At 53.4% G+C, this 13,238-nt stretch overlaps 2 protein-coding genes across 2 annotated transcripts; one reads left to right on the top strand and one right to left on the bottom strand.

Annotated features, from left to right (window-relative positions):
• Nucleotides 1–6,649: 6,649 nt before the first annotated feature.
• On the top strand, nucleotides 6,650–6,955 carry IUM83_08022 (uncharacterized protein; the record flags this gene model as incomplete). Its single annotated transcript, XM_067932370.1, has 1 exon — nucleotides 6,650–6,955. One exon carries the CDS (start codon nucleotides 6,650–6,652, stop codon nucleotides 6,953–6,955), a length of 306 nt encoding a protein of 101 aa, XP_067782925.1.
• A 6-nt stretch (nucleotides 6,956–6,961) lies between these two features.
• Nucleotides 6,962–9,010, bottom strand: IUM83_08021 (Phosphatidylinositol 4-kinase PIK1; the record flags this gene model as incomplete). Its single annotated transcript, XM_067932369.1, has 1 exon — nucleotides 6,962–9,010. One exon carries the CDS (start codon nucleotides 9,008–9,010, stop codon nucleotides 6,962–6,964), a length of 2,049 nt encoding a protein of 682 aa, XP_067783159.1.
• Nucleotides 9,011–13,238: the final 4,228 nt, after the last annotated feature.

Here is a 13,238-nt window from a genome sequence, read left to right as displayed (position 1 = left end):
ATTCTATGACAGAGGTTCCTCAAGAACTCTTCGAAGTGACTGGTATGACTCAGTTGGGGATCGGGGCGATGAACCTGGTCGAGCTGCCGCGCAATGTAACCAGCGTGTCTACGACTTTATCCTTTATCTACATTGGCGAAACAGACATATCATTCTTTTGGTCGTGGGCTGATGAGCTGCTAGCCGCACTATGGGTTGCTACGGACTCCCCATATTGTACGGATCTCGCCATGATTGAAAATGGGACTGCGGAAACCTTCGGTGTCCCATTATCACCTGCATATTCAACTGTCCTTATGGACCCATCCGAGGAAAACCGGCAAAACATCTTGAACGCCGTTTACTGTGCGTACTTCGACCCGTCATTATATCCCATAGTCGCCGATGACTACTACTTGGCTATCAGTACTCCAGATTCATTGGGAAGATAAGAATGTTCTTCAGTAAATTAGACAGAGAAATACCTCCCTGATTTATTATTTCACTGGACGCCTACCAAAAATAGGGAAATCACCCAACATAGATGCAGCAGATATGACAGGACATATCACCAAGTATGTCAACATAGCCGAAATTCTGTCCACCACAAATATCTTAATGACCAATCTCTGGTCGATTCAAACGGTCTCATATTAGAAAGATATCGATTCAGTTTGCACTACATAGGACAGTTCGAACGGGACACTTGTACAGTCAAATCTATCCAGTTCTGCTTGAAGTTTGGCTTGAAGGTCGCCATTTCCCTTCGAGATCCCTCCTGCGAGCTTCCTGCGAGCGCGATGTTCGAGGACGACGACAGCATGCTCCTGCTCCTGTGTGAGGCGTTTAGGACGCAAAACGAGCGCGTGTGCGACGCTCGACGCGACGTCCACCAGCTGATGCTGGAAGAGGAATGGCGCATCGCCATGCGCGCGCGCCACTACCTGACTACTAGGTGCCTCGATGCACCGTACGAGTCCGCATGGATGACTCTCTACAAGCATGGCTCCGACCTGAATTTTCTGAATGCAACGAGTCTAACCAGGTAAGCTGCAACTAACATCTATGACTCTATTCCTACGCTATCACCTCCTCCATGTACATGTATATAGGGGTGCATTTCATCAGCTGCTGGGTAGGTTCGCTAGCTTCTACGACCTCCCGCCCCCGTCGTCACGAGGCCGTCCCCCAAAGCTGCGCTACCTACACCAAGTGCTGGGGCTCGTACTAAGTTTCTACGTGGGATCTATGGAACAGAGCTCGCTGTGCATCACGTTCGGGGTGCCGCCAAGCACTCTATCACGATCGCTGCGCAAGGCCGAAGAAGCGCTGTCGCTAGCGCTGACTGGTTACGCACCTGCACGCATCTCCTGGCCCTCGCCCTCACGTCAGGTGGAGCTTGCACGCATGGTCAACAAACGCGAACCTTTGCTGACCCACACGTTCGGATTTGTCGACGGTAAAAACTTACGCGTGCGTGTACTGTACATGTGAATGATATTAGCTGCTTTTAGTCTATATCTACTAACTTTAGACGGATGTGACGTGGGTAATGTACAGGTCCAGCAGCCCTCTAACGCCGACCTTCAAAACGCCATGTACAATGGCTGGCTGCACTCGGTCTTCGTGACCGGCACGATTTGTTTTGCGACCGACGGCTGCATCATTTGGTCGAAGCACAACTGTCCGAGGTCGTGGAACGACTCGGACACGTCCTTGGAGTTCCGCAACAAGCTGACGGACCCGCAGTTGTGCCCCAATGAGCTCATGAATGTAGTGTCTGACTCTGCATTTCCTTGTTCTACGGCCATGACGGGAGGATCCTGACCCCTTGAAGGACGGAGACATCGAACGAATTGAGCCTTGTCTTCGCAGTGCCGCACGCACACTGCACAATGCGATCACCTCCATTCGGCAGGCCGCCGAGTGGGGAATGGGCAGTGTCCAGAAAGTTTACAGCCGCCTGAATCTGCCGCTGCCCTACGACCCGATCCTACGAGGCATGCGCCTCAACAACCTATTTAGGATGGCGAACTACAGAGTTCGCACGGTCGGCATCTCCGAGATCAAGACCACGTTCGCGGGCGTGATGGATTTGCCGAAGCAGGGCGTGTTTGAAGCTCTATGATTGCGTTGGTGTAAAGATGGTTGAATTCAAAGTTTCGTAGTTGATTTCCTTAGTTTTCGTACAGCAGCGCTACCGCTGGATGCATCGGCACAGCTACTAACCAATACAGAACAGGGTTCGCACTCGAAGCTATGTAAATGGACTGTGTTGCTGTGATCGTCATTACTAAGGGCTGTTTGAGATGTTACGCTACTAAATGCACTTCCTCCCTCTTTGTATCTTCCGCGCTGTTATCTTCACCACACTAGAGAATTCACAGCTCATTCTTTCTTTGTTAGAGCTCCCAGGATGAGCAAGAGTTCTTGAGTGCGTGCACGAGCGTCTTCCTTGTCACGACGGGCGCGCTCCTCCGCCTCCTGCTTCTCCTGACGGCGCCGCTCCTCCGCCTCCTGTTTCTCGTGACGGCATCGCTCTTCTGCCTCCGCCTTGTCCGCTGGATAGCATGCCTCGCGTGCCGTTTGTTCGTCACGACGACGCTGATCTTCGTCAGCGCGGCGAAGTTCCGCCTTGCGCTCGTTTTCCTCGCGCATCACGAGCAGCATTTCGAACATGGTGCCCACCATGTTGCTGGAGCTGCTCTCCAGGTCAGACAAGCGCTTCTTGAGCTCTGCGGTCGCCCTCATAGCCTTCACGCGCTTTGTTTTAGCATAGCTTGCCTCAGCCAGTTCTTCGTCTTCGTCCGCAGCACGCTTGCGTCCCACGGTATCGCGGAACTCAGCCAAGTTGATGCCTCCAAGCCTGTTGGAGGAAGTCGCGTAGCGCGTCTCCGTCGGTGGTTTCTTGTCTTGCGGACGTCCAGCCGAGGCTGGTTGGGGGCAACTCATTGCACTAGCAGCGTCGGCGGTTGCTGTGAACGCAGCAGAGACCGCCGGTCCCGCCGCACTCGGGCCTTGACCCGTCTTCTTTGTTGTAGAAGATCGCAACTTTCTCTGCGTCAACTGCGCAGCCAGCGGAGACGGTCGCGGCGTAGCGAAAGCCTCCAACCCCTCGCACACACCGGACGTGTGCAGCAAGTCCGAGAAGACGCCGCTGGCCATGTTGGTGTTGTCCCCGACCGATGTCTGCGTCTCGCCAGAATGCACGGAGTCGCTGGTGGAGACTCTCTCGCTCGTGTCCGCATCGCCGCCCACGCGCGGGTTGTCACCGAGCCCCTCGTCGCCCTCGAGGTCGAAGCACAAATCGGCTTGATACTCCTCCTCCTCGCCCTCCTCCTCGACTTCATTGTCGACGTCGGCGCCGTCGTCCATGTCGACCACCCTGGCCTTGGCGTCGATGGACTGCTTTAGCAGCTTCGCTTGCTTCACGTGCGGCGGCATGTCGCCCACACCGGTGGGTTTGCGTGCTCCGAAGAGCATCTTGAACTTTCGGCGGAGGCTCTCATGGTCTCGCTCTGCGACGCCACGCACTCGGTTGGAGTTGTAAGCGATTGCCAGTCGCTCCCATTCGTCCTTACCGATGGGCAGGTAGTGCTCGACGAGCGTCAGGAGGCGGCGCACTTCAGACAGCTTGTAGTTAGTACTTCCGGTCAGCTTCGCCATCTGAACAAAAAGCATGAACACGTAAGTTGCAGTGATCGGTGACGGTAGCACTAGCCAGCAAATCAGCGTACCAGGGATGATGAAGGAGGAGAGCCGTCTTGGTGGTACGGAGGAGGTGACTTGTGACGGCTTGGTAAAAGCAAGAATGAAGGTTAGTAGAGCTTGGCATCCGCTCGGTCGGGCGAGGTTTGAACGAGGCCGGCACAACTCAGCTAGCTTGAAGTTTTCGCCTCGGAACTGATAGTCGTGAGGTCTAACCTGCAGGCCGAGTTCGCGCGCAAACCGAGTGCGCTTGCAGTAGATTCGAATAGAGTATGCAGAGGCTTGTTCATTTTGGCGCCAACGTAGCGGCAATCTCCGCTGACACGTCAACATAGCTGGCAAAGCTCTAACACTCGAGGTAACTTCAACGCAGTTAGCTTCAACAGCAGGATCAAATTAACGTGAATACAGCATACAAATTCCATGCTTACCAATGCAGCAAAGCTCCCACTATCTTCCTCATGACTGCAACCTGTCCTCCACGTGCGCGTCACGCCTACGGGTCTTGTTGATCTTGGATGTCGCGATGGCGGCAATTGGGGTAACCGCAGCGACACACGAACCAAAGGTCGGACCCGTAGTCGACGGTGATCTCGTCGCCCTCGTACACGGCGTGCGTCGTGGCAATCACGACAGTCGTCCGGCGTCCATTCGCCACTTCCAGAAACTGAGCCACCGGTGCGCACGAGTGGTTGACGAAGCGCATCAAGCCACCCATTTGCCGAGCGTTGATGGCAACGCGGACTGGGTGGTTGGGCCTCTCGGGGCGTTGTGTCATGATCAGGCAGTAGCCCTCGTTGGCGGGCCGAGTCGCGTGAGAGACGCTCACGTGTTCGATCTCGCCCAAGTACTCACCCAGTACCTCACCCGCATCAATGAACTCCTGCGCCACCACGGCCAATTCGCGGGTCGCCGCGTTCCTCGCCAACGCGACCTTCGACGACTCGGCCAGGCCGTTGCCACAGTTGCCGCCGTACGGGCAGCAATTAATATTGCAGTATAGCTGCATCAGCGAGTTGCGGCAGCGCCCAACTCGGCACGGGTCCACACAGTCGCACCAACCAAAATGAGGAACCGCAGGAAAGATTATCCCTGTTGGGTTAAACTGCTCGCGAAGGTGCGCCACCGCAAATGGCCACCGCGCAGGAACGAAGCGACCTTGCTGCTGGCGGTGAAGAGCATGAGGTTGGGCAGCACGTAGCCTGACACGAACACGCGACCCACGGGTTGCACGCATGACAGCCTGGGGGGACACCGTCGGCAACGTGGCCTCTTGATGCTGGCCAGAACGACGTTGATATGGAGCGACGACCGCTCGACGCTCCCTCCGCGAACTCTGGCGCTCGCGAAGCGGCCGCCGAGATGGTGGAGACGGAGTTCGTGAACGTCGAGCAGCCGCTGCTTCAGGCAGGACCGGCGACGGAGATCGTGGGCGTGAAGCAGGCGGGTCTTCGAGCAGGACGGGAGACGACGTAGTCGGACTGCGTGGGTTCCAAGTGGTCGGCGGGGTTTCAGGCGGGAGAGGATCCGTCGTGGTCAGCGTGGGCGCTGCCGCACCAGCCTTCGAAGGCTTCGTCGGCGGAGGGTTCGACGTCTCCCTCGGCACGCGAAGACCGTGCTGTGGCGACATCCACGGCGGCGTCGTGGTCCCCGTGGAGTTGGCGGGCGAAGAAGACTTGGCGCTCTTAGCCGGCGCTTGGACGCCGCCTCGTTGCAAGTTGGGCGACACGTTCTCATCGCCGCTCGACGTGTCCACGATACAGCGCGAGCTCCAGTGCACGGCGGAGTGGACGAGATGAACCATGGTTGCTGTGCACGTTAGAGAAGTTAGAATAGACTCGACTTGCTCGCTAGTCAAGGTATTGCGTACGCCTTCTTTGTTGCTGCACGCAGCGCTTCCAAGCACTTGCCACTTGGCCGCGATTTTTCGAAAGTGAGAGGTTGAAGCTGGTGCGCACGAAATGAGTTATGTCCATGATATATGGCAGCGACATCTGCAGAGTGATGGTCTGCATATTCTATACAAATTTCAACAATAACTTTTAAGATGGCTACACGAAATAAACATAGGGGTAGGGCTGTTTATTGAGACGATTTTTACGTCTCACGAGATTTATGTCTCGTTATGTCCTGTCATATCTGCTGCATCTATGTTGGGTGATTTCCCTATTTTTGGTAGGCGTCCACTCTAGCATTAATTCGAGGTAGAAGGACTACCCATATCGTGACCGTTCCGACATCCCAACAGTTTCCGACAGTTGGGATGGCTACAAAATTGACCAATCAGAAGGCGGTCCCAAGCAGAAGGACCGGTTCGGATCGGTTTAAACCGGCCCAGCTGATTGGGCAATGAGATGTGAAAAAGAAAATCCTATTTTTGCTACTCAATTCAGCCCACAAAGGGCCCTCTGCAGGCGCGAGGAAATGGCCTGAAACGGCCTCTAGGCCGAGAAATCGACCTTTTTCGATATTACTGCATTTTTGGCTCGGAGCAATGTGCTTACGAGCGGGTGAATTCATTAATGAGGCCGCATTGCCTGGTGAGGGTCCACTAATAGGGGCATCTTGACAGCCAGTCTGATGCGTGACAGTGATTGGGTGCTCATCTACCAATACAAAACCATCAAAGTGTGACAAAGTCGTTCGGTGATCACTATTGGCCTTTTTTCAGCCAGTAGGATGACGCCAACTGTCGCGGCAAGCACACGCACCTTTATTCGTGGCTGTGAGGCGCCCCAGCTGTCTAGGGGCTCCGACAGAGCCTCCCCTCTCTCAGTCTTCATTTTTTCCTAACTGGTGCGCGGACCTCCCCCTCCGTCCCCAAGACCGTGCCCACGCACAGCTCGCGCTCGTTTGCCCGCCTGCCCCCCCCCCCCAGCGCCATAGCTCAAGGTTAGAGCGCAGAGTTTCGGCTCTGAGGCTGTCGGTTCAAGTCCGACTGGCGCTTTCGTTTTGTTTGGGAATGGCGGGATGGCGGGTGCTGTGCTGCCAAGCTGCTGATAGACGACGTGTGCTGGACGACGCGCTGAACGACGTGCTGGACGACTTGGTGACGGTGTCGATGGTTGACGGCGTGCCGCTGGTGCTGCTGGAGGATGGTGTACTGCGTTTGGACAGCGACAACGTGAAGGCGAAGGGCTGCTGCTGGACGAAGGCTACTGCTGGACGAGGAGCTGCCGCTGGTAAGCTACGCGGCTCGCGGCAGAAGCTAATGGCAATGCTGGTGAAGCAGTTGCGGTGCGTCTATTGTATTGATAGCATGTTCTAACACAACCTATACGTGGCCTACTACTGTTAGGATGTCTTGTGTATCCAGTGGTGCAGGGTCCACGATTCTTCCGATTGCGAGTAGGCGCTTGTACGCCGTGACGCGCTCGTCGAGGACGCCAGCCTTGTGCAGCGGACGAAGCGCACGAAGGACACTCCCGGATCCCTTCGCGTTGACACCCCGCGACTTCAAGAAAGCAAGCACAGCCTTCTCAGCACGGCGCCCGGCGTCGAGGACTTGATCCTTGTAGTCCTCCGCCTTGACATCAAGCGCCCAGCCACCGACGAGGAAAAGCTTCATGAAGGCCACAACATGGCGCGATTCCGACTTCTTCTGTCGGTCGGTGGAGCTCCAGACCGGAGGTACTTTTGTGTACCACTCGTACCAAGAAGTCGACAGGTGAGTGGCTTGCTTTTTCCTGCGTTTGGGCTTGGGCTCGGGATCTGGATCTGACGTTGCTTCCCCTTGTTCATCTGCAGCTTGTGTAACCGTCGTGCTTGCACCTTTCAAGAGAGCAGCCTCGATGACCGCCAGGCGAGCGTTCAACGTGCGATTCATCGCAATAAGCTCCTCAATAACAGCGCTGTGGTGACACCCTCTGCATTCCCTTGCCTCATCGTGTTGCTTGTTGGAGCCCTCAGAACTAGTCGACGGTGCGCTGTTCAAGGCAGATGACCAAGCAATCATGTCGGCTCTAGAGATCCCAGCCTCGTCCAAGCACTCCTCCACGCGGACTACGATTGGTGCGCAAGGCGACAGCATCTTCAGTTGAGGGAAGTACTTCACCAGGTAAGCGGTAAGTACTGCGAGAACCTTGTGGCTGACGTTGAATCGGGAGTCATTTAATCCCGAGCACGAGCTGTAGAGCAGGTCTTGAAGGCGCGCAAGCTGCTCCTGCGTGGAGTGATCCAAGGCTGCTACGTCCACTACGTTGGGCACGTCGTCGACACTCCACCCGCTCAGCACGCGTGCGACCTTGCGGTCTTCCTGCGGTGTGTTAAACACGTATGCAAAGCCCTTGTTTACTTTGCTCATATCCCAGGCACCCCTGTCGAAGATCCACTGCGGAGCAAGCCTCTCGTCTGCGTTCGCGTGTTGGGCGCCACCACGCCGAAAGGAGTGTGACGAGAGGGCCTCTGACGTTCCAGCAGGGTTTGCGACGCGCTTGAGTAGACGGTTCACGTAGGCTTGGACACCATCTTCTCCACGAGCCGATTCTGCTGAGTGCGACGGCGCTGGCTGACTTGGACTTGCAGCTTGCGGAGATGAAGCAGCGGTGCCTTCTGTGTTCCCGGTGGCGCGTGCGCTCCCGGACGAGCTTGCAGCTGCCGATGCAAAGCTTAACGAGATCGGATCCGCCTCCAGCAACTCGGCCAGCGGGATACCAGGGCAGCTTGCGGCTGCTTCGGCGGGCACAAGATCGGGAAGCTGACTGAGCAGAGAGCCGCACGGCGCATCCTGCGTGGCCAAGGCGACAGCCAATGCGTGGATCGGACAGGTCAAGAAGTCCGCCTTGTCAGGTACAAGCGTCAGCCCCTGTTCCTCAGCGGTTTTGACGCGTAGCAAGCGTACGTAGAAAACTCCATCGGCTGATACTGACACGTGCTGCTTCTTGATATACCCCAGGTCCGAGGAGCGTCCAAAGCAATGCCACATCAGGCAGGCAAGAGCTGCATCCTGGTAGTCGGCGTTCACTCGAGCGTTGCTGTAGACATACTGAGTGAGTGCACGTAAGTCCTCTTTAGTACAAGGAGGCGCTTTGTTAACAACACCTCCTTTTTCTCTTTTCAGACAGTGCTTGTCCAGAGTTTTACTTTGTTTCAGAAGCTGTAGTTCCGTAGGCACCCTTAGGTGAGGATACAGATCAAACAGCCAGAGTTTCACGTTTCTATAATACGAAACGGCAGTATTGCGAGCAAGCTTGCCCTTCTTACCTTCATGTGTAGCCAGGTAGAACCCAAAGCGGTCCATGATTGAGGCAAAGCGCTTACCAGTAGTATCCACCGCAATGCTAGCCTGTACGTACTCTAGGCTCACTAGCTCATCTTGAAGCATACGCTTAAAAGCGCTAACAGCGGTGCTGCGTGCTTTTTGCGTGTTCGCAGGCACGAACGTTGTCAAGCTCATGTCTGCTTCGTCTGCTTTTTAATTGTGAGCTGTCCCAGCCACCAACAATCATGTCTTGCCTATTTGCTGCCTATCCTAGGACAGTGCCGAGATATCGGAATATTCAAAATCTGCCAACAATATATTTTAGTATTATTGTTTGTATGAGCATATTCATATTTTGATGCTAGTTCCGACAAATATTTGTCGGAATTCGTCGGAAGAGGATACCCTACCCCTACCGATTTTAATTGGTCAAAGGTGAATTTGGCTAACACCTCATTGGACAATATTCATCCTTTTACATTAACCAAATTCACCTCTGTCGGAAAAGTAACTATATTCATCCATGTCGTCACAGGTGTTTACTGCTCACTCTACGCCTACTGTTATTGGGTGCTCCAGGAGACTTACCTGAACAACTATCTCGAATCGTTCCAGATCGGCATGGCACCAATGTATCATCGCACAATCGTTATAGTCCACGCATCAATGGCAGCGCTGCACGCAATGTGCATCTTCCTGATGATCGCCGGTTCCCTTTGGCAACGCTCACTAGCTTTCACGCCATGGAGGTCTTGCAGTGTTGAAGTCAGACAGGAACAAGTGAAGACCACACGCACCACTTCTATTATTCTTAAGAGCTTTACGAACGTGTACACAAAGGTTTCGGACCGACACGGCTTTTGTGGCGTGAACAGTGACCACTTTCATGCTGTGCTCATCATTCGTGAGGTGATCGAGACAGCACTGCAGACTGTACAAGCCTATCGTATGAGCATGTTGCTGCCACGGACATTACTGAATCGATTCTACGTGCTTTTGATGGTGGTGAACTGCTGGTCGTCTGTGGTAGTTCACTCGATGTTTTTCAGAGGCGACGAGGCTCGACGACGGCTCGCGTATATCATTTTGGATTGTGTACTCGACTTGATGGCCTGCATGGGAGTGGAGCTCATTGTTTTGTTGAGTTACGCAAAAGACTACGATCGGCAATCCTTTGGGTTTGATGACTCCCTATGGCGGAATGATGAGTGGGCCGCCCGAGCTCTCAACGAGTTTCGGATGGTCGTTGTGGTCTCATGGTCGGATTTGGCAAGTCGAGCCATGTTTGCACTTGGGCTGGTGATGACCACAACAAACGTAAAAGAATTACTCCAACGCTTACCACCGAAGACAAATCGTGTTTGTCAGTCTGACAACGTAACTCACGCCGATTTCTTTCAGGAAAACGGTGCGAAAAAACTACTTGCCTCCGCACTGCTTCCCAAACTCCCAGAAATCTCCACTCCATCGACCACTTCTTGGCGCAAGCTACTCAATGCAATCAACAGCCATCGATCCACAAGCGTACGCACACGTTCTGGGCGCGCATTGCTGCATACAGCTCATTTTGTGTTCGGGATCTGGGGTTTTCTAGTTCTTGGTTTCCACATCTATGCTTCCGTGCAGCCAACGCTACAACAATGTTTAATGCAGGTGAGACCATGGGGAGCATCACGACCCGCTTGCTACTTGGTCTGCCTGGATTGTTACACTCTCCAGATTTCGGGCACGAAGGGCGAGGTCGAAGAGAAGTGGAGTGAGTTCGAGAGTTCCACAGTTGTTCAGTTACTAGTCCGGCACTGTCCGAGTCTCGAAGTGCCAAATTCCATCAGTAGCTTCCACAAAGTGCACGGTATCAAACTGTACAACTCGACTATCATCGAGTGGGGGGAATCTGCCGCCCTCTCCGACACAAACCATCCCGATATTTTGTCACTTTACCTAGCCCGTGTCAACATGACTGGTGGTGTGTTACCCATTGGGTTTCAATCGGCTGACTTCCCGCAAAATCTAAATGACATTGAGTTCTGCATCACAAATTTACAAGCTCTGCCTGATGATCTTAACACCAAATGGCCTCTTCACGCTCTTATCCAGATCGAGTACAGCCAGCTAAAGTTTGTTGATCCAGTCCTGTTACGACTAGAGCCGAAGTATTTGGCGCTAACAGGCAATCCGATCACGGAGATTCCTCCGGAAGTGTTCGAGATTCCAGGCCTGAGGACCCTGGGGATCGGCTCGTTGAATATCCAGGAACTACCGCGAGATGTGACGAACCTGTCGCCTACACTTAACTCGGTTTTTATGGATTGGACCAACGTCTCCTTTTTCTGGCCATGGGGTGACGAGCTTATAACGTTAGAAGGGTGGGGAGTCTTGGTAGCCACAGGCTCCCCATATTGTGTAGACCTCGAGAAAATTCAAGACGGCACTGCAAACGCCTTTAGTGCAATCCCGTCAACCGAATACGCCTCCATCCTGATGGATCCGTCGGACGCAAATTTGCCTCCAGTCATCTACACTGTCGAATGTGTTGGCGATGATGGGCCATACTATTTCATTGACCTAGACGATGAAAATATGGGCATTAGCACCCCTCCTCCATTAGTGAACCTCGTTGGACGTTAATCCATACGACTATGTAGTACATGAAGGCACAACGGTAGTGATGAATCTATTTTCTAAGCAAGCCTACCTCTACATAATTCACCACCAGTATTGCTTGATAATCGGCGTGTGCATGAATTTTGTTTTCTTCTTTAGTGTAGCTGAGATGGAAAGTTCGTCGGGTTTGCAATACCGTCAACTGCTGATAAAGGCGAGCAGATGGAAATAGAGCTACCTGGTGACGGTTTGTTTCTGGCCATTGCTACCCAGGTACACTCACAGTCGTTAAGTGCAGCTTCTAACCAAACATCAAAGGAAGGTGCTTCGTACACGACAAGATAATGCTGAAGTTTTTACAAGATCGCCCCACAGAAGTCGTCCAACTCTCCTACTGGGTCTTTACGGTATGGTGGACCCTCATCCTTAGCGTCCATGTCATCGCCGGAGTCTACGCCGCACTCTACGCCTACTGCTACTTGAAGCTGAAGGACACCTTCCTCAATGTCTATTTCGAACCTTTCCAGATTGGCATGCCTCCACCATACCACCGAACAATCGCTACTGTCCACGTCACAATGGCAGCCGTGCATGCTATATGCATTTTCTTGATGCTCGGTGGTTCGCTTTGGCAACGTTCGCTTGCATTTACGCCGTGGTCGTCTTGTAACGCCGCGGAGAAGCAGGAGGAAGAAAAGCACTCCCGTAGAAATTCTGCTGTTCTCCGAAGCTTTTCGAAAGTTTACACAACAGTTCCCGATCGACACGGCATTTGTGGTGTGAATAGCGATCACTTCCATGTTGTGCTCATTATTCGCGAAACTATCGAAACGGCGCTGCAGACTACACAAGCTTACAGGATGAGTGCGCTGCTACCGCGAACGGTACTTAACCGATTTTACGTACTCTTGCTGGTGGTGAACTGCTGATCATCTGTCGTGGTTTACTCCACTTTTTTTAAAGGCGACGAGGCTCGTAGACGATTTGTGTGTGTCGTCTTGGACTGCATACTAGACCTCATGGCATTAGTGGGTGTGGGACTGTTGGTCTTGCTGAACTACGCGAAAGACTACGATCACAGCTTGGATGGTTTTGACGATTCTCTTTGGCACAACGATGAATGGGCAGCGCGTGCAATAAACGAATTTCGGGTGGTCGTCGTGACTTCGTTGTGGGATCTGGTAAGCCGAGCCATATTTTCTTTCGGATTGGTCATGACGGCATCAAGCATCAAGACACTACTGCAGCGTCTGCCACGTGAAGGCCAACCAATCGAAACACCACGTGTACATACTATACAGGAGGCATTTCACGGGAAACTCAACACCGTTGTCCCTCAGCTACCTCCAGTATCGGCGGCGTTGGGTTCTCAATTCTCCAAAAGCACGCTTCGGGTTAAGCTCAGTGGCAGCATTCACGCAACAAATTTACGCACACGCACTGGGCAAGTACTGCTTACTTTTGCCCACATACTGTTCGGAACCTGGGGCCTCGTAGTTCTTAGCCTCCATATCCATGCGTCGATACAACCAGCACTTCCGCAATGCTTGATGCAAGTAAGGCCATGGGGAGCTACTCGTCCATCTTGCTACTCGGTTGGACTTGACTGTTACACTTTGGCGATTTCTGGTAAGACGGATGAAGTCGAAGAGAAATGGAGCGAGTTTGATAGCTCCACCGTCGTCCAGCTGTTGATTCGTCATTGCCCAGCACTGGAAATGCCAGACTCTAGCAAACTCCACGGGGT

This window comes from Phytophthora cinnamomi (genome assembly GCF_018691715.1).
Source record: "Phytophthora cinnamomi strain GKB4 chromosome Unknown Contig102, whole genome shotgun sequence".
NCBI lineage: Eukaryota > Oomycota > Peronosporomycetes > Peronosporales > Peronosporaceae > Phytophthora > Phytophthora cinnamomi.
Note: the sequence above shows the minus strand (reverse complement) of the source record. Positions and strands in the feature narration are given on the sequence as shown.